The 23,767-nt window shown below is 48.5% G+C and overlaps 1 protein-coding gene across 1 annotated transcript in view; it reads left to right on the top strand.

Moving 5' to 3' along the window:
* The window catches only part of LOC115082052, a 157,065-nt gene extending 133,785 nt beyond the window's left edge, over positions 1–23,280 (top strand). Inside the window, 5 exon segments of the mRNA XM_029586316.1 lie at positions 11,580–13,630; positions 17,887–18,064; positions 20,438–21,076; positions 21,079–21,530; positions 21,532–23,280. Of these exon segments, the coding sequence (XP_029442176.1) occupies positions 11,580–13,630; positions 17,887–18,064; positions 20,438–21,076; positions 21,079–21,530; positions 21,532–21,789 (3,578 nt within the window). The 3' untranslated portion in view covers positions 21,790–23,280.
* Positions 23,281–23,767: the final 487 nt, after the last annotated feature.

Genomic DNA, 23,767 nt, shown 5'->3' with positions numbered 1-23,767 from the left:
TAGAGAAATAACCACCAAGACACATGTTTGGGTTTATTATCACATGTACAGAGAAGAGAATCACTTGGCTGTACTCACTAGTCAAATGTTGGACTGGACAATGTTTTCATATCTGTAGCAACTGTTAATCTTCATAGATAACATGTGGTGTATTTAAGGGAAGGGGGGGGGTAGGGATCACAAGGTTTTCTCATTTGATAACTGTATGGACCTAACATTGTTGTTGTCATCCTATGATTGTTTATCTTGGTCAATAAAAATTTACATTTAAAAAATATATTTTCCTAGCATGTAGCAGATGGACTCAGGACCAACGGGAATAGTGTACTCCTGATAGCAGTTGGAGACGGACCAGATTTCAATCTGACGTCAGCCCCTAGTACATATACCCCTGCAGGAAGTGCAGCTCTTCAATATTCTCCTCGAAAAGCATTGTGGATATATGTATGACTGAATAATTTGAATAACTTGATTAACTTTATAACTTTGTTAACTTGATTAATTTGAACTGATTGAATTGTCTATAGCTGGAGACCGCCAGTGCTCTCAACCAAGAAACGTCGACACCCGGTAGGATGGGTGTCCTAGACGAAGGAAAGCATAACTTACCCTTGCATCACTCACTCCCGGGGATGTCCCCCGAGAATTCCATGAGTAATGGCAGCCGTGGGAAGGGATGCTGAGACCATCTGTCTACACTAAGAAAAACGAAATGATCAGGTAAGTAATTTCTCCATTTCCTAGCGTGTAGCAGATGGACTCGGGACCAATGGGATGTATAAAACCTACTCCTGAACTGGGTGGGAGGCTGCCCGTGACCCACTAAGTACTGCCCTTGCAAACGCTGTGTCCTCCCGAGCCTGAACATCCAGGCAGTAAAACCTGGAGAAGGTGTGGTTGGAGGACCATGTCGCCATCCTGCAGATCTCTGCGGGTGACAGCATCTTGGTTTTCGCCGAGGACACTGCCTGGGCTCTAGTAGAATGGGCCTTGACTTGTAAAGGCGGTGGCTTGCCTGCTTCCACGTAGGCCACCTTGATGACCTCTTTGATCCAGCGGGCTATGGTTGCTCCTGAGGTTGCTTCCCCCTTCTTCTTCCCGCTGTGAAGGACGAATAAATGGTCCGTCTTTCGAATGGATTCCAATCTTTCCAGGTATCGGGCTAGGAGTCTGCCAAAGTTGAGATGGCCTAGATTTCGAGTCTCTTCCGAATTCTTATGCCCATCTGGCGATGTTAGTGAGATGGTTTGGTTGAGATGGAAGTGAGACACCACTTTGGGGAGGAACGACGGAACTGTGCGTAACTGGATGGTTCCTGGGGTGAGTCTGAAGAATGGCTTTCGGCTGGACAGTGCTTGTAGCTCGGATATATGACGGGCTGAACAGGCTGCCAGCAGGAAGGCTGTTTTCACTGTTAATAGTCGGAGAGACAGACCTTGGAGAGGTCTAAAGGAGGTTCCTGCTAGGAAATCTTGGACAAGGTTAAGGTTCCGAAGAGGCACCGGCCACTTTAGGGGTGGTCGGATGTGCTTGACTCCTTTCAGGAAGCGGGAGACATCCGGGTGAGAGGCTATGCTGTCACTCTTGGTTCCAGAACATGACACGGCTGCCACCTGTACCTAGATAGAGTTGAGGGACAATCCCTTCTGTAGTCCGTTCTGTAGGAATTCCAAAATTGCAGGAATTTTGACTGAGTGTGATATGATGTCGTGGTCCTTGCACCAGGATTCGAATACTCTCCAAATCCTTATGTATGTTAGGGATGTGGAGAACTTGCGTGCTCTGAGTAGGGTGTCAATTACTGCCCCCGTGTATCTTCTCCTCCTTAGGCGAGTCCTCTCAATGGCCAGACCGTAAGAAAGAATCGAGCTGGATCCTCGTGGAGGATCGGCCCCTGTTGGAGCAGGTCTCTGTGTGGAGGTAGCGGCAGGGCATGTCTGCGTATCACGGTCTTCTTGGCCAGTCCGGGGCCACTAGAAGTACTGGCCCCCTGTGATGTTCTCTCTTGTGGATGATCGCGCCCAATAGGGGCCACGGTGGGAAGGCATATAACAGTCTCCTGTGGCCAGGTCTGTACTAGGGCATCGATTCCCTGGGACTGGGGTTCCACCTGCGGCTGAAGAAACTGGGTACCTGGGCGTTGGTCCTGTTTTCCAGGAGGTCCATGGTTGGTGTTCCCCAACAGTTTACTATCAATTGGAATGCTGTGGTTGACAGTTTCCATTCTCCTGTATCTAGACTTTCTCTGCTGAGGTAGTCCGCTGCAACATTGTCTTTCCCGGCAATGTGCAAAAATCACCTAAGGAATCACCAGTGTTAGGAATTATTAGGAAGGGAATGGTTAATAGAACGGAAAATGTCATAATGCCTCTGTATCGCTCCATGGTGAGACCGCACCTTGAATACTGTGTGCAATTCTGGTCGCCGCATCTCAAAAAAGATATAGTTGCGATGGAGAAGGTACAGAGAAGGGCAACCAAAATGATAAAGGGGGTGGAACAGCTCCCCTATGAGGAAAGGCTGAAGAGGTTAGGGCTGTTCAGCTTGGAGAAGAGACGGCTGAGGGGGGATATGATAGAGGTATTTAAGATCATGAGAGGTCTTGAACGAGTAGATGTGACTCGGTTATTTACACTTTCGAATAATAGAAGGACTAGGGGGCATTCCATGAAGTTAGCAAGTAACACATTTAAGACTAATCGGAGAAAATTCTTTTTCACTCAACGCACAATAAAGCTCTGGAATTTGTTGCCAGAGAAGGTAGTTAGTGCAGTTAGTGTAGCTGGGTTCAAAAAAGGTTTGGATAAGTTCTTGGAGGAGAAGTCCATTAATGGCTATTAATCAATTATACTTAGGGAATAGCCACTGCTATTAATTGCATCAGTAGCATGGGTTCTTCTTAGTGTTTGGGTAATTGCCAGGTTCTTGTGGCCTGGTTTTTGGCCTCTGTTGGAAACAGGATGCTGGGCTTGATGGACCCTTGGTCTGTCCCAGCATGGCAATTTCTTATGTTCTTATGTTCTTATATAAATCAGGTACTAAATAATGCTGGTATAGATTGTGGACTTAATAGTGACCGCTATGAATATGTGTTTATTAACTACACAAATTTATATGTTAAGAGAGGAAAAGGACCTCAGTGCTGGTGCAATTTCTGAATAATCAGATTTTTGAACCAGTTAATCCAATCATAGGTCCGGTAAAAACCTCTCCTTTTTTTTAATTTTTATTAGAAATTCACACTTTGATCATTTTTTATCTTTATTTAAAAGAATTTTTTGCAGAGCAACTGCTATCAGTTCTGTTTGTATCTTTTTTTCAATCTCAAAAATGAATTATGTCAAACTCATTCTTCAATTAAATGTGTAAGCTGTTGAGATAAATTCAAATTGTAGCAGTCTACTTATTTACCACAAAGCCCATGAATCATTAAGGCGTGTTGAATACTTATTTTTCTTAAGACAATTTTGCTCTTTTAAATGAATAAGTCGGTGCTGCATATAGCTACCGCTACGCCAGAAAAACTTAAAACGTCATTTATCTTTAGAAATCAATTCTGTCTTAAAGATGAACTGGTGCTGTGCAATGTGGACAGCAGAGATCTTTTGAAGATTCACTTCCGCCCATGACATTAGGGGGTCTATTTCCAGAGACACCTGTTGGCTTCTGGTTCCTCCCTGACAGTTGATGTAGGCCACTGTTGTGGCGTTGTCTGACATTACTCTGACCGCTTTGCCTCGGAGTCTGTGACCGAACCTTAGGCAGGCTCGTCTGACTGCCCGGGCTTCTAGGCGATTGATATTCCATCCCGACTCTTCTTTGTTCCATTGCCCTTGGGCGGTTAGCTCCTGGCAGTGTGCTCCCCATCCTCGTAGGCTGGCATCCGTGGTGAGTAGGATCCAGGTTGGGGAGGATAGTCTCGTTCCCTGGCTCAGATGGGCTTCTTGTAGCCACCATAGTAGTTGGGCCCGAACTCTGTCCGGGAGCTGAAGCAGTACGGTGTAGTTCTGGGACAATGGATTCCAGCGTGATAGTAGTGAGCGTTGTAGGGGTCTCATGTGAGCCTGTGCCCATGGGACTACTTCCAGTGTGGATGCCATGAGGCCGAGAACTTGTAGGTAATTCCATGCTGTGGGCGAAGTTCGCTCAGCAGGTTTCATAACTGGGTCATCGGTTTTGATCTCCTTGTCGGTGTCAGGATGACCTTGTCTTGTTTGGTGTCGAACCGGACTCCTACGTATTCTATAGATTGGGAAGGCTGCAGGCAGCTCTTGTTTGTGTTGACCACCCACTAGAGGCTCTCCAGTAGAGTTTTGACTCTGTTGCCTGTTGGCTTTCTTCTGGGAATTTCGCTCTGATCAGCCAATCGTCTAGATAAGGATGCACGCGGATTCCTTCCTTCCTCAGTGTTGCTGCCACCACCACTATGATCTTGATGAACATCCGGGGTGCAGTGGCTAACCCGAAAGGTAGTGCCCGGAACTGGTAGTGACGGTCCAGGATCAAGAAGCATAGAAAACGCTGATGCTCTTGTTGGATCGGAATGTGTAGGTAGGCTTCCGACAGATCCAGGGAGGTAAAGAACTCTCCCGGGTGTATCGCCCTTATTACCAAGCGTAGGGTTTCCATGCGGAAGCGAGGAATCCTCAGGTGACGGTTGACCTCCTTGAGGTCCAGGATAGGTCTAAACGTTCCTTCCTTCTTGGGAACGATAAAATAGATGGAATAATGGCCAGTATTTATTTGTTGTGGAGGCACTGGTGTTATAGCCTCTAAGGCTAGTAATCTGGTCAGTGTAGCTTCCACCGCCATTCTCTTGGAAGGGTCGTGGCAGGGAGATTCCCCAAACCTGTCCGGAGGGAGGTGGTGGAAATCCAGGTAATATCCCTCTCAAATGATGGATAGGACACACTTGGCCGAAGTTATCTCGACCCATCTTTGGTAGAATAGAGCCAGTCTGCCCCCTTTGGCTTCTTTCTTTGGATGGGTCGGTTGGTCTTCATTGTGGGGTGCGGCTGGGGCCTGGGCCCGAGCTAGCTTCCCTTTTATTGTGCTTGTGCCGAAAGGACTGGCTCCGGCCTGCAGGGTGGGCCGCTTGATATGAGCTTCTATATGGGTTGAAGCGCTGTGATCCTCCGCCCCTGGAGGTCCGGGGGAAGGATTGCTTGTTTCTCTTATTCCTGTCCTCCGGTAGCCGCAGCAGTGGGGACTCACCCCACTTGTTGGCTAGTTTCTCTAGTTCGCTTCCGAACAGGAGTGTTCCCTTGACAGGCATCCTTGTGAGTCTCGTTTTGGAGGATGCATCAGCAGACCAGTTTCGGAGCCAGATTTGTCTTCTGGCTGCCACGGCAGATGAGACTCCTCTAGCTGCCGTGCGTACCAGATCCGAAGCGGTGTCTGCGAGCAATTATACAGCTGGTTCCAGGGCTTCCCCCGGAGTGTTGTTCCTGGTCTGTGCTAAGCAGGCACATGTCACCATGGCACAGCAGGCCGCGATCTGTAAAGACATATCGGAGATGTCAAAGGACTGTTTGAGGATGGATTCCAGACGTCTATCTTGAGCATCCTTGAGTGCTGCTCCTCCCTCCACCGGGATAGTAGTGCGCTTCGAGACCGCGCAGACCATGGCATCCGCTTTCGGACATGCCAGGAGATCTTTGGCGGCAGAGTCCAGAGGGTACATGGCTGCCAGAGCCCGGTCTCCTTTGAACGTGGTTTCTGGGGCCTCCCATTCCAGGTCAGTTAGTTGCTGGACAGTTTGTAATAGTGGGAAATGGCAGGAGGTCTGACGAAGTCCCTCTAAAAGTGGGTTCGTCTTAGGTTCCCCCGAGGCACGTGTGCCCGGGATGGCAAGCTCTTTCAAGCTGTGCGTTACCAGGTCTGGAAGCTCGTCCTTGGTGAAGAAGCGTCTCATGGTTCGATGGGGTTCTGTCCCCGGAGGGAGTTCCCCTTCCTCCAGGGGTTCTGACTCCTCATCTGAGATGTCTGTGTCCCTGAAGGTAGGGCTTCTGAGCGGTGAGATCACTTCCCTGGGCATAGAGGGTCCTGGCATGTTGAGGTCCTCGGGTGGGGCCCGTGACCGCACTGTAGGAGGCCCCGGTTGCATGTGGACGAAGGTATGCAGACCTTTGAAGAATTCCACCCAGGAGATGCTCGGTCCGGCGTACCGCTCGAGAGGCTGGGGTCCGGTACCAGCTGGGGAGGGCCATGAGTTGGGTCCCCTAAGGCCTCTTCACACTGTATACACAGGGCTGTGCCCTCCTCATGCTGTGCAGCTCTAATGTGGCGTGCGGGGCAGAGGCCCTGAGCTTTGAGCTTATTTTCTGGTGGTGCCATGGCTTGTGCGCGTACAATACAGTTGTGCGCTCCGGTGTGCGTCGAAGTTGCAGGCGTAACTTTGGTGCACATGTGCAGAGTGATGTGCACGCACGGGTCGAAATTATGCGCCCGGCACAGTGAACGCGTGGTTATGCGCTTCGTTTGTGCGCCCGGTACTTGTGTGCAAGACGTGCGCACAGGTTATTTAAACGCGCGGCTGTTCTCTGTGCGCCCGGATTGAGATGTTGGACAGGGCTGCGAACAGGGCCCAAATGGTGATGGCTACCATGCGGACAATATGGCGACCACCTCGGAGGGTCTCTTCACGTGGGAGGACCCTCGGATCTGACCGGGGTCTAGCCCTGCTAGGGCCGATCAACCCAGTGGCACTGGTCCCGGCTGGCGACCTGTGCTCAAGCTTCAGAGACCGGAGACTTTTAAATAGATTTCTACCTTACCTTGTCTCGGCGCTTCCTGGTTTCGTTCCGGGCGGTCTCCGGCTGTGGGGGCAGAGGGAAATACATTCACCGCCTCACTCGAGGTTGCACCCGCTGCTTCTCAGCCGCACCCGATGTCGGGGGCTAGGTCCCCGCCAAGGGTCGGCCGCCGGACCAAGGCTTATCTCCGAGGGATTGTGGAAATCACCTCGGGAATCTCAACTGGGGGAGGGACCTAATGGGTGTCACCGCAGGAGAGCGGAGCTCGTCTGTAGAGGTAAGATTTCTTCTTAATTTGGATTTCTTAGAGTAAATTTTACCAAAAGCTGTGTTAGCGAGCATAGAGTCCCTAACTGCTATAGAGACAGAAAATACTGAGGATCTGCACTTCCTGCAGGGGTATATGTACTAGGGGCAGACGTCAGATTGAAATCTGATCCGTCTCCAACTGCTATCAGGAGTACACTATACCCGTTTGGTCCGGAGTCCATCTGTCTACACTAAGGAAAACGAAATTATCAGGTAAGTAATTTCTCCAATTTATTTAGTTATATTCTGCTTTTCGCACTTTTTTCAGCACTTCAAAGTGGATTACATTTGCTACTGGTATCTTGGGTAGAGTAATAGTTTCTTTCTTTGTTGGAGATTTGCCTAGCAGTGACATTGTCTTGGTTATATCCCTTCTCCAGGCATTAGTGTATGGTGGTTGGGGTTTGAGAAGTTGCATCTTTTGCCAGAGCAGCCTCCTCCCTTACGAGGAAGTAGCTTTGGTACATCCCACTTGTGTGGACTGGACTGCCTGGATGAAGAGGAAGGTGAAATTACTACTTACCTGATAATTTCCTTTCCTCTCTGAGAGGCAGGCCAATCCACAATCCTACCCTGAGCTGCTTGTTTTGATTTTTTTCTATTTGTCCTTTCTCAGAGACATTATTGGAGGCAGAATTCGTAGGCCGATGCAGATCTTCAGGTCGTCTAAGGGCCTTGTAAGTGTTTGCGTTCTTTGTCTGTTATGGCTTCTGCATTTCCTTCTCGTGTGAATCCAGTGCTTTGCCCACTGGAAGAAAAAAGAAGTGAATGATTGGGGGAGGAAGTGTTTTTAACTCCAGACTTACAGTTCTAGTGTTAATTAGTTGTCACAGTTGACTTTTGCAGAATACTGGCACACTGATGTCAGTACAGGGCTATATGAGGGTCACATCAGCGAGTCCGTTGGTTTCTGTCTCCATCTGCTGGTAGGCATGCGTAACCCACTTATGTGCACTGGCTTATTTATTTATTTATTTATGGGTTTTTACATACCGCGGCACGTTTGGAACATCACCTAGGTTTACAATGGAACGTAATGCAGCAACAGGCTTTACATGTAACACAGAACACTAACTATTAATTCATACATGGTAACAGGGGTAGAACTAAAATTTTGGTTTAAACTTAAACTTCATAAATATAACACTTCATAATTAATCAACGTCAGAAAAAGAGGGCGTAATTCCAGCAGATCGGGATACAGTCCATTGTGTTCATGAAGAGGAGGGGGAAAGCGTGGGATTCTGAATAGTAGGGGAAGCAGTCTTAGATGGGGGGAGGGAGAGAATGGTGGAGGTCATAGGATGTTGTCATGAATTAGGTAATATTGGTAGATGGTTAGGAATATGCTTGTTTGAAAAGCCAAGTTTTGAGGTTTTGTTTAAAATTCTTGGAGCCTTGTTCCTGGCGTAGACTAGTAGGCATGTTGTTCCATAGGGTTGTTCCTGCGATGATAAATGATCGTTCTCTGGTGGATACTTGTTTAGTTAGTTTGGGAGATGGAGTCTCTAGTTTAGCCTGGTGTTGTGTGCTGGTAGGTCTGTATGGCTTACGGAAAATGAGTTGTTCAGAGAACCATTGCATATTTTGGTTGTGTATGGACTTATGTATGAGAGTGAGTGATTTATCTATTATCCTGGAGGCGACAGGTGTAGGAACTGGAGAACAGGAGTAATGTGGTCGTGACGATGCGTGTTGGTAAGTATCCGGGCAGCAGCATTTTGTAGCATCTGCAATGGTTGTATTGAGTTTTTTGGTAGACCTAGAAGGATGGAGTTGCAGTAATCAAGTTTGGCAAGGATCGTGGCTTTTAGTACCTGTGTGGAAGTCGTTAGGGTATAGGAATGGCTTAATGGAGAAATTACTTACCTGATAATTTCATTTTGCTTAGTGTAGACAGATGGACTCAGGACCAAACGGGTATAGTGTACTCCTGATAGCAGTTGGAGACGGATCAGATTTCAATCTGACGTCTGCCCCTAGTACATATACCCCTGCAGGAAGTGCAGCTCTTCAGTATTTTCTGTCTCTATAGCAGATTTCTGAGGACAGGCGTGTACCAGGGTTTCCTATTTTTACGGTTGGGGTTGACAGTTTTTGTTATTAGGGGGCAATGTTCATTGGCAATGCTGAGGGTGATGTTAACCCAGGAGGAGAATGCATTATCTTGTCTAAGTCTGAGCATGCTAGTGTGATGGTCTCTACATCGCAGGATTTACGAAATTTGATAGATATGGGCTGACGGGGCGCAGAAATGGAGCTTTGATGAAGTGTAAGTTTAGTCATGATTAAGGAGTGATCAGACCATGATACTGCCATACATGATGGAGGATTGGTTATGCTGATGGGGGAGTTGATAAAAATCAGATCAAGGGTGTGGCCAGCTTTGTGTGTGGGAGAGTTCACTATCTGTTGGAAGCCCATAGCTTCGAGTGAAGAAAGGAAAGCTTCACAGGCAGGGGATTGTGGTGAGGTATCCACGTGTAAATTAAAATCTCCTAGGATGATTGTGGGAACGTCAGGTGATAGTGCGTTTGCAAAGAATTCAATAAGGGGTGATGAATCTTTCTCTAGGAGACCGGGGGGGGGGGGGGGTATAGATGAGACATAGTTGAAGCGATTTTGATTTAAAGAAGCCAATTTCATATTGATATGGGATGTCACATTTATGGGACAAAAGTTGTAGGTCCTTTTTTACAGCCAGGAGTAAGCCGCCTCCTCTCTTCTTCTTCCTCGGGATTGAGAAAACATCATAGATGTCTAAGGGTAATTGGTTGATGAGGGGGGTGTCATATTGTTTGAACCAGGTTTCAGTGATAGCGCATATTTCTGGGTTAGAATCAGTGAGAATGTCTTGTAGAAGATGGGTTTTCTTTTGAAGAGATTGTGCATTGAAAAGGATAATGGAGAGAGAGGCTGATAGCTTGTGTGCGAGTGATGGTGTGTATAGGGATGAGTCTTCTGTTTTTGTGAGGGGTTTTGTGGTTTGATGAGTGGATGAGAGGGACACATATGGGTGGACTTCTGTTTGATATGTTAAGGCGCAATCTTTGAGAAAAGGAGGCATTGTTGCACTACAGAGTAAAGCTAGTAGCAGGGTTAGGGGAGTACAGGAATGAATGCAAAACAACCAGGTGCAAAACACAGGTATGAATACAGGTAAGAGTACCGGTATATATGCACAACAAAGGCACCAAAAATATGCAATTTACAGAAACGCTAATGTTGTAAGGAATAGCAAGACTAGCATGCTAGGTCTTAGGAAGGAGCAGTAAAGTTGTTAGTCTACCTTTCTTAAAGGGAGGGGGGAATGGTTCAGAGGATTATGTAGTATACATATTTAGCAGTAAGGGATAGGATACAATTCAAAGATATATCATTCATAACTTCCAAATGCCATTTGAGAATGGTTGGTCTTAGATACTTCACCAATATTGCTGTTTAGACTAGTTTTGCTTGGGATGGTCATCCAGGTGCTTAGCTGCGATTTCCGGAAATGGTGCGTGGCAAACGTGATGGCAGTGCACGCAAAGGTTAGATACCTCCTGGACACAGTCGCAAACTCCTTCTGGGCTGCTCGAAGGGGCAGGCCCCTTTGTCGCGCTCCTTCGACGCGTGACGCCTAGCCTAGTTTGACTTTTATAGTTGACTCTTTTCTATGTCGCACATCAGTGATGTCATCACTATGAGTCTTTAACATCCAGCACAGAGATTTAGAAGTACATTCCTTAGTTGCACGCCATACTTCCAGCTGGGGGAGGGGTTAACAGCCACGAGGTGGAGGAGGAGGAGAGGGTCCCATGGAGGGCTGGGTACAGCAGAAAGCTCAATCCAAGCCCTGGCTCCTGGCTTGCAGAGCAGTAGTTGTCTGAGAGGAGCTAGGATAGGCTTGCCTATCCTAGATGAAAGAAAATCATCAGCGGAGTAGTAATTTCACCTTCCTGGGTTTTTGAATCCTGGATGTCTGACTTCTGTGTGGGAGTAATGGAGTGGATATACAAGACGCTGCAAAGTTGGGGAAATTGGGTGTCTCGGAGTTACAGGTCTTGTTCTACCAGAGCCCACTGTAACCCATTTACTCCTGGGTTTCTGAATCCTCTGAGAGAGCTGGGAGAGGCAATCTGGATGTACAGCAGACTATGTATTGGTCTGCCTCACTCTAGCCTGCGAGCCTTGCAAACGCTCCAAACTTCCAGGGCCCGTTTAGTTATAAGAAGCTTTCCTTGGGATCATGTAAAGGAGGGACCTGTTTGATCTCCAAAGTTCCTGTATTGCATCAGCTTTATTTCTGTATCCTACACAGTATGGTAAAGAGAACCCACTGATTTTCATAACTTTTCTGAATATTTCTATAAAGTCATCATAGGTTTTCATAGGCATCACATAAAGTTTCTTTAATATCAGAGATCCCATGCGTTCATTATGTGATCCTTCTAAACACCTCATCTCAGATTATTGGTAGCTTTCCATGCCATTGTCACTTACACATGATTAATTCCTTCTTTTTGTATCTAGCAGACAATGAGGTCATACAGAAAGAGAAGAGGGAGGAGAATCGAGAAGAACACCCTATAGTATTGGCACTTACACCAAGACAGTCAGGAAATATCTGTGAGAATCTTGTCCAGAGGACTGAGGGGGGAGACATTAGCCAAAGACAGCAGGAATCAGAGAAGAAGGAGCAAGACTCTGCAGGAGAGTCACTGGCTGGAGTCACTGCTTGTGAGAGAAGTGATGGGGAATCTTACAGTTCTGAGTTCTCTTTATTACATCACCAGAAAATGGAGACCGAAGAGAGAACATTTTCATGTTCTGAAAGTGAAAAAAACATCATTCAAACGCAAGACCTAATAATAAAGCAAGAAATACAAAGAGAATTATTATTCATTAGTACTGATGGTGACAGAAACTTCAATCAGAAAGGAAACTTCACAAGACAACGCAAATTCCAAGCAGGAGAGAGAGCATTTTCAAGTAATGAATGCAATAAAGGTTTATGTAAAGAGGAAGTTATTTCAGGAGACATAAAAAATCTTACTGGGGAAAGACAGTTGTCTTGTATTCAGTCTGAAAAAAGCTTCCGTGGAAAGGCAGTTGACTCAGAACAGAAGAAAATCCCCAAAGTAGAAAGTCAATTTATATGCACTGAGTGTGATAAACGCTTCAGTCAGAAGTGCAAACTCATAATCCACCAGATAATCCACACTGGAGAAAAACCCTTTCACTGTACTAAATGTGGTAAAAGCTTCAGTGGCAAGGCATGTCTCAGACAGCATCAGAAAATCCATACTGGAGAAAAACCATTTAAATGTACTGAATGTGGTAAAAGCTTCTCTCGGAAGGACCATTTGACATTGCATCAGAAAATCCATACAGGAGAAAAACCATTTAAATGCACTGAATGTGGCAAAAGTTTTAATTGGACATCCTCTTTCATGAGGCATCAGAAAATCCATACAGGAGAAAAACCATTTAAATGCACTGAATGTGGTAAAAGCTTCTCTCAGAAGGAGCGTTTGACATTGCATCAGAAAATCCATACAGGAGAAAAACCATTTAAATGCACTGAATGTGGTAAAAGCTTCTCTCAGAAGGAGCGTTTGACATTGCATCAGAAAATCCATACTGGAAAAAAACCATTTAAATGTACTGAATGTGGTAAAAGCTTCCGTCGAAAGGACTCTCGTAAAATACATCAGAGTGTCCATACTGGAGAAAAACCATTTAAATGCACTGAATGTGGTAAAAGCTTCCGTCGAAAGGACTCTCTTAAAATACATCAGAGTGTCCATACTGGAGAAAAACCATTTAAATGCACTGAATGTGGTAAAAGCTTCCGTCGAAAGGACTCTCTTAAAATACATCAGAGTGTCCATACTGGAGAAAAACCATTTAAATGCACTGAATGTGGTAAAAGCTTCCGTCAAAAGGACTCTCTTAAAATACATCAGAGTGTCCATACTGGAGAAAAACCATTTAAATGCACTGAATGTGGTAAAAGCTTCTCTGGGAAGGATTATTTGATATTGCATCAGAGAATCCATACTGGAGAAAAACCATTTAAATGTACTGAATGTGGAAAAAGCTTCCGTTGGAAGGACTCTTTTAAAATACATCAGAGTGTCCATACTGGAGAAAAACCATTTAAATGCACTGAATGTGGCAAAAGCTTTAATTTGACATCCTCTCTCATGAGGCATCAGAAAATCCATACAGGAGAAAAACCATTTAAATGCACTGAATGTGGAAAAAGCTTCTCTGGGAAGGATTATTTGATATTGCATCAGAGAATCCATACTGGAGAAAAACCATTTAAATGCACTGAATGTGGTAAAAACTTCTCTCGGAAGGTGTGTTTGACATTGCATCAGAAAATCCATACTGGAGAAAAACCATTTAAATGTACTGAATGTGGCAAAAGCTTTAGTCAGCAGATACATGTCATGCAACATCAGAAAATTCATACTGGAGAAAAACCATTTAAATGTACTGAATGTGGTAAAAGCTTCCGTCGAAAGGACTCTTTTAAAATACATCAGAGTGTCCATAATATGGGTAGCCTGGACTGACTTTTCCCAGCACCCACCCTCTTACAAATCAATAACAAGCAATGCAGTCGATAACATGAACGAGACTTAGACAGGAGTGGGATCAAACAGGCCGTAACTTTATTGTACCACAATTAGGTGCCCGAGCCAGTACTTTACGGCAGCTGCCCTGCGCACTCGCCACCCGTCAGCAAGGTGCGCCGATGTTAACATTGCGTTGTACCCACTACCCCCCCACCATCAGCAAGGGGTTGTGACCACCGGCTCCCGCCACTTGCAGCAAGGGGCCTTCCGCAGGACAACAGCACCAAATTGTCCTGCCCCTCGGCACATTGCCTCTCAATTGGCTCGGGCGACCCCGCCACTGGCACAGGATGGATCCATCCTGTGACCCCCAAAGATGCGGCCTAGGTCCCTAACGCAGCAGGGCTTCCAAGGCATCCTGAAATGAATTTAGGAACAAGTCCTGTCCTATGAAGGAAAGGTGAACCCCATCTGGTCGAAATAGCCCTTTTCCACATTCCCATGACCATTCGTGACGAATGTGACGACCACCGAATAGGGTTAGCCAGGCACCTATTTGCCTGTTTGCTTTGGCCTGGCAGCGTTTCCAAATCTTTCTATTCATTTCAGCAGGCCTTGGAATAATGTCTGACCAACAAATGATTGTAGATGGAAGCAAGGCCATAGCGGATGTCAAGTCCTTACGGGCCATTGCGATGAACTTGCGTCCGGACATCGCACCCCAGTCATTACCACCTAGGTGTATGATCAGGATTTGTGGTAGCCCGAATCGCACCAGGCTCCTCTGAAGGCAGGGAAGCAGCTCGTCCCAGCCCATGCCTCTGCGTCCCAGCCAACGGATTGTCGCATTGTACTTTGTTAGGTCCAAGTGTGCCCCGTAAGGGCGCTCCTGGGCATGCTTGAAAGCCCACGTGATAAAGGAGTGTCCCACAATCCATATTCGACATCCCCGACTTCTATGACCTGAAAAGAGAGGGGTGTTAGTATGTTGCATCGTTTATGAGTGAACCGGGCGTATGTAGCCTTTGAAGGCGCCCGATTTCCAGCGCCCAATCCGCTGAATCACTCCTCCCGATAATCCGGCTTGCGCGGCTGAGGTCGCTGCCCCTACTCGGAAGGAATGTGTCCCGAAGCGGGACGCATCCACTCCGAGGTAAGTTAGGCACCTGCGTAGCACTGCTTCAAATTGAAATTTGGTAAGTGGTCTGCTATCCGAGTGGACCAGAAATCTTGATCCCTCCGCCGGGCGGAGTTCCGCAAAAGCCAAGTAGTTGGCCATGGGACAGGTCTTGCAGTTGGGAATGGCGCGAAGGACTACGTAGGATCCTTTCCCCATCTGATCTGTTTTAGAGCGCGGTATAAAAAGTATGATGGAATCCGTCTCTTGTGAGACGAACTGGGAGCGTAAGCCTGACGACTCCCAGCCTTTTGTGGCCCTGGCCACTAGTTCGCTGACCCGAAACGCGCTGAAGAATGCGAACACAAAAGCAACGTGAAACAAACGTGTTTCATATTCGGAACTACATATGTTTGCTAGACTGTCCCATAGTCTTAGCAGCATGCAATGGGTAATCGGATGTTTCCCCCCTGTCGCTCTTGTCTTATCTACCGCGCGAGCACCTTCTTTCGCCCACCCTGACAATACTCGGCGTATCAAAAAGTGTCCGGCTGGGAAACCCCAGCCGTGAGCTCTCATGAAAAATGAAAAACCCATTAGTTGTCTCGCCACGGCTGCCCTTGTTGTCCCTTCCGCTTTTGCCACCTCTATGTAACGCATTGTGCCCCACTCCGAAACTGGTCCCCCGCGCCACCCCCTTTTGGAGAAAAAGGACACCACCTTCTCAGCCCCTTTCACGTATGCGGACCACGTGGAGGGGGCTAGCGACAATTGTAGCAATCTCCAAGCCTCTGGATACCAAACTGCCAAAGGAAAGTAGGCACTGAAGCTCCCTGTGGATCCACTTCTGGCGCGAGTTTCCAGAAGGTGTCCCACTTTGAACGAGAGAGAGAATCAGCCAAAGTGTTAGAATCTCTTGGCACGGGCCGTGCCCACACAGTCACATTTAATTCCATACAGCGAAGAATGAATTCCCGCAGTAAGTCAGATACTAACATGTTTTTCGCTGCTCTCTTGTTGATAACCTCTACGACGCCTTGGTTGTCACACCAGAAGGTTACTTTTCTGTTTTTGATCCGCTCCCCCCCATAGTACGACCGCTACGACGATGGGGAAAAGCTCTAGGAAGGTGATGTTCCTGGTAGTACCGCACTGCACCCACTCCTCCGGCCACTGTGCCGCGCACCAAGTTCCTTGAAAGTACGCACCAAACCCGACTGATCCCGCCGCGTCGGTAAACAGTTCTAAGTCGTGATTTGAAACGGCTTCGGACTGCCACAATAGAGTTCCATTGAAGCTGGACAGGAATCTGTTCCAGATAAACAAATCGTCCCGGATTCTCTTCGAGATTCGGATATGATGGAAACTTTTCTTAACTCCGGTCGTTGCAGCTGACAGCCTGCCGCAAGAAGGCTCTTCCCATTGGGATAACTCTGCAGGCGAAGTTTAGGCTACCCACTAGAGATTGGATCTGCTTTAGTGTCATTTTCTTTGCAGTCTGTGCTTGTGCAATTAGTCGCTTGAGTTCGTTCACTTTTCCTTCCGGTAACCGAGACAGCATGGATATGGAGTCTATTTCGATGCCCAAGAAAACCAGCCGCGTGGAGGGCCCAACTGTTTTGCTTTCTGCAATAGGTATACCAAACTCATTGGCAACCCTGTGAAAGCAATGCAATAGGTCTGCACAGTCTCTCGCTTGAGGATGACCGACGAATAGGAAGTCGTCTAAGTAGTGTACTATGTTCGTAGATCCAGATTCTTGTTCGAGCACCCAGTGTATGAAAGAGCTGAAAGCTTCGAAGAAGGCGCAAGCGATAGAGCATCCCATTGGTAGGCATTTGTCCACGAAGTAACCACCTTCGAATTGAAAACCCAGCAATGGAAAACTCTCTGGATGTATGGGTAGTAAACGGAAGGCTGACTCAATGTCTACCTTTGCCATCAATGCTCCTTGCCCGCATGTCTGCACCAGCCGCACCGCTGAGCTGAATGACTGGTATCTTACTGCGCAGAGCTCCTGGGGAATGAAGTCGTTGACCGATCCACCCTCTGGGAAGGACAAATTGTGGATGAGTCTAAACTTGCCTGTCTCTTTTTTAGGGATGACCGCGAGGGGGGAAGAGTACCAGGCCTGGAAAAGGGGGCGTGTGGAAGGGTCCAGCAATACGTCCCAGCGCAATCTCTGCAGAAAGTTTTTTTTTGGCGATCTTGGACAGGCTGCATGTAGAAGGGCAGTTTGCACCGCCCCCAACTCCGGCGGGGCCATTGAATGGGATAGCAAACCCATCTGAGAGACCTTTCAACAAGAATGCAGCTGACTCTGTATGCGGGTATTTAATCAGCCATGGCTTCAGTGCGTCGACTTGAACCGGCGTTGGTGCTCTGCCGAGGTCCTCATTTCTGAGATCCTTTTGGTGCTCCTCCCGGGGCATTGTTCCCTTCTCCTGAGTGCTTTGCGCATTTTGAGGCTGGATGACCTGCTCCGCAGTTGAGACAGCTGTGTCGGAACTTGCATTCCGGGTAATTGCACGATGAGCGATTGAATCGCCAGCAGATGTCTGACGTGCCTGTTCCGGCTCTGCTGGAAGTTCCCGGAGTGGCGCTAGCACGAAAGGAACGCCCGCTCTTAACCATGTGAGTGCCCGCTGAGTTGCTTGGTGCATTGAAAGGGATCTTGGCATTCATCTGTGTCAACCAAAGACCCACATCTCTGGTGCGCCAAGAGAGGAATTTGTTCTCTTCCATCCGGTCTCTGAAGCGCTCGTCATAGTTAAGCCAGGACCAACCCTCGTAGTCCTTGCTGGCTGCCAATATCGTATCTGCGTATGCCAACATCGGGCCATACTGGGAGCTGTCATGACGGCCTATTACGCTGACCAGTCTCATGAACGCGCGTATCCAATTCAATACGTTCCGTGCCACTCTGTTCTTCTGTGTGCCTGGGAAGCGTTCGATTCCTCTCTTTTTTAACTTTTTCTCTCTGGTCCTCCTACCTTCGAGGAGGCAGAAGAGGTCGATATATTTCCTTTGTCTAATTTTCTTGCGCATCGCCTTGGGCACGTCCTCCCAAAGTTCTGATAAGGTATCTAATGCAGGGGCACCTCTGTTTTGCCCTTTATCCCCTTTTTCTGAGTCCCCACTGGAGGACGATCCAGAAGAACTGGAACTTGCTGAGGAAGAGGATGTAGAGGAATCGGAGGAGCTGGATCTAGCGTGCCTGCGCTTGCGCTTGGCCTTATCCCGCTTCCTGGATTTATTTCTTATGCTGTGCTCTGATGCAACCCCTGCTGGCTGCGCTAAGCTTGCATTAGGTATGTAAGGATACAAGTTCTGCTGTGCCCTAGCTGTTAATGAGTTAGATATCGCCACTTGTGGCCCTGCCCCGTTACCCGTCTCACCTCCGTTTTGGACCTCTCGTGCCGTGGATTCGGCCACCAAAGTCGGACGTCTGGGGGTACCATCCCTCGTCGTCCTTTCGTTCTGTTCGATATCATAGTACCTCTCGCCCGATGTTGTTGGTCTCTGTGAATAGAAGGAAGCAACAGGCTCCGCACCCGGCGGGTCTGTCATTAAGGTGTTATCATGTGGTCGTGAAGTGTTTGTGTAGGCACCACAACCTGGCTGTGATCCAGTGCCTCTACCCGATCCCGGAGGTGGATAGTAGTGAGGGAATGTTCCGGCTGGCCTGGATGGGTCGATGGGACCGCTGAGGAGGGGCGCCGATGCGCGCAGAGGGTCGAGACCGCTCCTTGCCCCTAATCCCGGAGTGGGCCATCGTTCCGAATAAAAGTAGGCGTCATTTGGGGCGGGGACGTGAAGACTTTGCTGCAGGTGAACTCTGGAGACCGGACGCCACTCGCCCGAGTGGTCCGCAGTCGCTACGGTGTCCGTGATCGGCCTTGCCTGTCTGCTTGCTGGGGATCTGAGGTCGACTGGCTCCTCTTGTGACGGTCTGATGTTCTCGCCGTGCGGCCCCGTCCTTGTGGAACTGCTGGTCATTCCAGTGTGCTCCAAATGACCACGGCTTACAGTACTTTGTCCGACGTAAGCGCCGCTTGCGGGATTGATAAGGCATCGTTCCCCCGTCTCAAGGGCATATGCTTCGTCTCTCGATGGTTCGATGGGGCCGGCTATGTCGTGGAATCGTCTACCGGTGCCGTCGGTACCGCCTGGGGCAGTAGTGCGTTAGACGTTGGTCACAGTTGTCGATGACAATGTCGCCAGATCGGTCTTTCTTTTTGTGCGCCCTCTTCCTCTTTTTGGGGCTGGTGGTTCAGTGATGTCCGACTCCTTTGGTCGAGTTGAGACCGATTTCTTGGACACGGACAGGTGGGGCTTGGCCTGGCATCCCTTCCCGCGATGCTTCTGGACTATCGGTGACACGCCTGTTGTCTCTCCCGGTGCTACTGTGGCCTCCTCGGACTCCGCGTCACGAAGGCAGGGATTGGGTGCCGTAACCTGGAGGTGTCCGTATCCTGGCTGGAACGCCTGTGGGAATGGGACCTCTGTCGCTTGGGGCTGATTCGCTGCCATCTCTAAGCGGAGTTGCGGCGTGGGGTTTTCCGTCAGGGATCGATCGTAGAGGCGCTGTAAGCTGGCTGAACTGAGAAGCAGGGGAATACATGCGGAAGTATATCTTTGTTAGATTTGTCAAGCATTGGAGTAAATACATGTGGATGTGTATTGATATATTTATTTATTTAATTATGGGTGGGGGGGGGTCCCGGGAGGGGGGGGGGTGGCTAAGGTAAGCGCAGCAGGGGGGGGGTTTGGGTGACCGATGGAGCGGGGTTGCCGGGGCCACGAGGTGAGCACACACGGCAACGGTGGGGGGGGGGGCAGCGGGGTAATAGCAGCCGGGGGGGGGCAGGGATGCGGCGGATGATGAGGGGGGGGGCGAGTGGCCGCTGGGAGCCGGAGGCCGGGGCCTCCGGCTGGGGGGGGGGGACGCGGGGGCGGCGGGGGGCCAGCGGGTGGTCCTTTTTTTTTTTTTTTTTTAAATAAATCACCGTTGCCCGGCGTGGGAGGGCCGGGCAGTGATGGGGGCCGGCGATGCCTGAGCTTAGGTTTTTGTTTTTTGGGGGTTTTTTTATCTACCTCGGGCGGGGGCAGGGGCCGCGTGGCGCGAGCGAGGGGCTCGGGCCGCGCGGTATGTGCGGGGGGCGCAGGCCGAGTGGCGGGGGGGGGGGGGGGGCCCGGGCCGCGCGGGCTATTATTATTATTATTTATTTATTTATTTTTTATATAGTGGGGGCAGCTCCCGGGGGGGAGTGCCTGGGCCGCGCGGTGCGACCAGGGGGGGGGGGGGGGCTGAGGGGAGGACGGCAGAGTACACACGGGGTGGCCAGGAGGGGAGCAGCAGCAGCAGGGGCCGGCGGCGTACGGGGGGGGGGTACATAGATCGCCGCGCCCGGTATGGGGTGCGCGGGCCGCGGGTGGCTGGGGGAAGGGGGCCAGCGAGAAGAGGTTTATTTTTTTTATTTTTTTTTTTTTTAAATCTCCCTCGGCCGGCGTGGTGAGCCGGGCCGTGAGGAGCTAGCTGGGGTTAGGGCCGGCGAGCAGCGCGAGGAGAGTCGTACTCACGCGGCGGCGATGGTGGCCGGGGCAAGGACAGCGATGCGATCCCGGGAGCGTCGGCAGGCAAAGAGGGAGCTGCCGGCGCTCCCTGGGAACCTAATCGGCTGGGTTCCAGCCGATTGGTTCCCTTCCTTTCAGGGAGCCAATTGGGGCTCCCGGCCTGCCTCCCCGAGGACCGGATTCGTCCTCGGGGATAGCGGCCAATAAGCAGGCACGCTGGCGCGGGCATGCGCGCACAGCGGCCCGCTTTCCCCCCAGCAACCTCCCCCCCAGCCTGGGTGCCGGTGCGGCGTGTGCCTGGCACCCACATTATGCCCGGGCACCCCGATACTCCGTCGGGGTGCCCTTCTCTACTGGAGAAAAACCATTTAAATGCACTGAATGTGGTAAAAGCTTCATTGACAAGGCAGGTCTCAGACAGCATCAGAAAATCCATACTGGAGAAAAACCATTTACATGTACTGAATGTGGAAAAAGCTTCCGTTGGAAGGACTCTTTTAAAATACAGCAGAGTGTCCATACTGGAGAAAAACCATTTAAATGCACTGAATGTGGCAAAAGCTTTAATTTGACATCCTCTCTCATGAGGCATCAGAAAATCCATACAGGAGAAAAACCATTTAAATGCACTGAATGTGGTAAAAGCTTCTCTCAGAAGGAGGGTTTGATATTGCATCAGAAAATCCATACAGGAGAAAAACTATTTAAATGCACTGAATGTGGTAAAAGCTTCATTGACAAGGCAGGTCTCAGCATCAGAAAATCCATACTGGAGAAAAACCATTTAAATGTACTGAATGTGGTAAAAGCTCTGGGAAGGATTATTTGATATTGCATCAGAGAATCCATAATGGAGAAAAACCATTTAAATGCACTGAATGTGGTAAAAGCTTCAATGACAAGGCAGGTCTCAGACAGCATCAGAAAATCCATACTGGAGAAAAACCATTTAAATGCACTGAATGTGGCAAAAGCTTTAATTGGACATCCTCTCTCATGAGGCATCAGAAAATCCATACAGGAGAAAAACCATTTAAATGCACTGAATGTGGTAAAAGCTTCTTTCAGAAGGTGAGTTTGACGTTGCATCAGAAAATCCATACAGGAGAAAAACGATTTAAATGTACTGAATGTGGTAAAAGCGTCTCTCAGAAGGTGAGTTTTACATTGCATCAGAAAACCCATGCTGGAGAAAACCCATTTTAAATGTACTGATTGTGGTACAAGCTTCTCTCAGAAGGTCCGTTTGACATTGCATCAGAGAATCCATACTGGAGAAAAACCATTTAAATGTACTGAATGTGGTAAAAGCTTCTCTGGGAAGGTGTATTTGATATTGCATCAGAGAATCCATACTGGAGAAAAACCATTTAAATGTACTGAATGTGGCAAAAGCTTTAGTCAGAAGATACATGTCATGCAACATCAGAAAATTCATACCGGAGGAAAACCAAGTTAATGTACTGTGTCTGGTAAAAACTTCATTAGAAAGGAAGACCTTGCAAGCCATCAGAAAAGTTGCACAGGGGTCAAATTTACTTCACATGCTTTCATATAGTTTTGGAATAGAAGAGTGGCCTAATAAAGATATTAAAATGCCGGATGCAAGAGCAATAAAACTTCTCCATTTCCATCAAGTAAGCTATAAGAATCAGGGAGGTTGATATTCAGATGCCAGAAAGCTGGATAAGTAGGACTTATCCTTCTATCTTACTGCTGCTGAATATCCAGTTATGTTCAATGGCTGAGAAAGCTGTGGGTGGGCAGTGGGTGGATCAGAGGGTGCTACTTAGCTGGAAAAGTTATTCAGCTAAGTAGCGATTTTGGCAACATGGGTGTTTTGCATGATTTGTAGTTTATTTTTTTTGCCCTGTGACAGTTTTCCCCAGAGAGCTCATTCCCTGTGTGCTGGCTTGCAGGTAGTGTTTGACCGCTGCACTGTAGTTCAAGCAGAGGCTTTGGATGCTGCCCTGACTGAAGGTGGCTCTGATCAGCAATCACATCCCAGCAGCCCTGGGTACCTGTAACACTGGAACATCCTGCCGTGCCATTGGCCAGAAAGCTCACTGTTTATACTGTGTTTCCTGATTGGCCCTGGAGACAGAGAACTCGCTCTGAGGGTTCTGGACAGGGATGCCAACCTGCCTTATTTATTTTTTCAGTTTGCGGCTTCCTTATTATTGGGCGTTTTTTCTGTCAATTGTGGGTTTTTTGGACTTGGTGGGTGGGATTTGAGCCCAGCTGTTCCTGTGATTGGCTGCTGCTGCCGATGAGGCCTGTTCATGTCAGAGGGGCACGTGGGCAGGCACTGATGGCAAGCAACAGCGTTGAGGAAGGTTTTATGCAGCAGGGCAGGCTTGAAGACTGAAGGGAGGGAAGATCTCAACTGGCAACAACACAAAGAAGAGGGACCTGGAGGGGGAGGAAGGAGTGTGCTGGCAGGGGGAAGGAGAGAATAAGGGTGTGGGAGCCAGACATGTGCTGGGGGAGGGAGGAGAATGAGCGGGTTAAATAGGCGCTAATCCATGCAAATGCAATTATCGCCATTGGTATTCATAACTGGCAGAACGCCGGTAACCCTAGCGCCTCCTTGCTAACGCAACCCCCTAATTACAATATAGCATGGAGCTTCCCTTGCAGGCGCAATGCTATTTTGTAATTTTTTTTAATTGTGCTTTTTTTTTTTTTTTTTTTTTTGCATCAGCCCCTCTGTCTGGGACAATCTGTGTAATGTCAGGTAATCCACAACAATTTGATGGACATTTTAGGGGGTTAAATATTATTGCAAGCCACTGTGTTTCCTCCATTACAATCACAAAATTATTTTAAAGTGTTTTCTGTGTATAAATCCCTTCTAATAAAAGCAGTTTTAATCTCAGGTGTTTTGGGCTTGTTCTTTCATGAAAACCTGGCTCCCCTGGTTCTGGAGCTCGCCAGTCTGGGCAGGGAGTGCAGAGGAGCAGACCTCTGCGTTGAGGTCTTGTTCAGCTCCTGTGCTCAGCCTTTTCCTGACCTTCCCAGGCACTGGTAACATAGTGAAAAGCGTTTAGTTAGTTTCTACTCTTTAATCCTTGTTATTTTACTTATTTCTGTTTGCAGCTTAAAACTTTTCTCTGTTCACTGTTCCTCCTTTTTCTTAATAAACCCATTAGTTTGTTAGCTCTGCCTGCATGGCCTGACTATCGCTCCTGGTGTTGTGTATATTCGGTCTCTGATTGTATTTTTAGGAACTGTGTGACCCTTGTGTCCCTGGATAGCACCAGGGGATGGCTTGCGGGCGAGAGACCTTGCTCAGATGCAAGCAGGAGCCCGGGTGGTGGGTGAGAGGTTGCCAGTGTAGAAACGCGTGCGCAGGTGCAGGGGGGCCGGGCAGTGTTTGGTGGGGCCCTCCAAGAGGCCACAGGGTTACCCTGAGTGGGTGTTAGGGGTGGCTCTGC

The sequence above is a fragment of the Rhinatrema bivittatum genome, unplaced genomic scaffold (genome assembly GCF_901001135.1).
Source record: "Rhinatrema bivittatum unplaced genomic scaffold, aRhiBiv1.1, whole genome shotgun sequence".
Lineage (NCBI taxonomy): Eukaryota > Metazoa > Chordata > Amphibia > Gymnophiona > Rhinatrematidae > Rhinatrema > Rhinatrema bivittatum.
The sequence above is the reverse complement of the archived record's forward strand: the minus strand, read 5'-3'. Positions and strand labels throughout refer to the sequence as shown.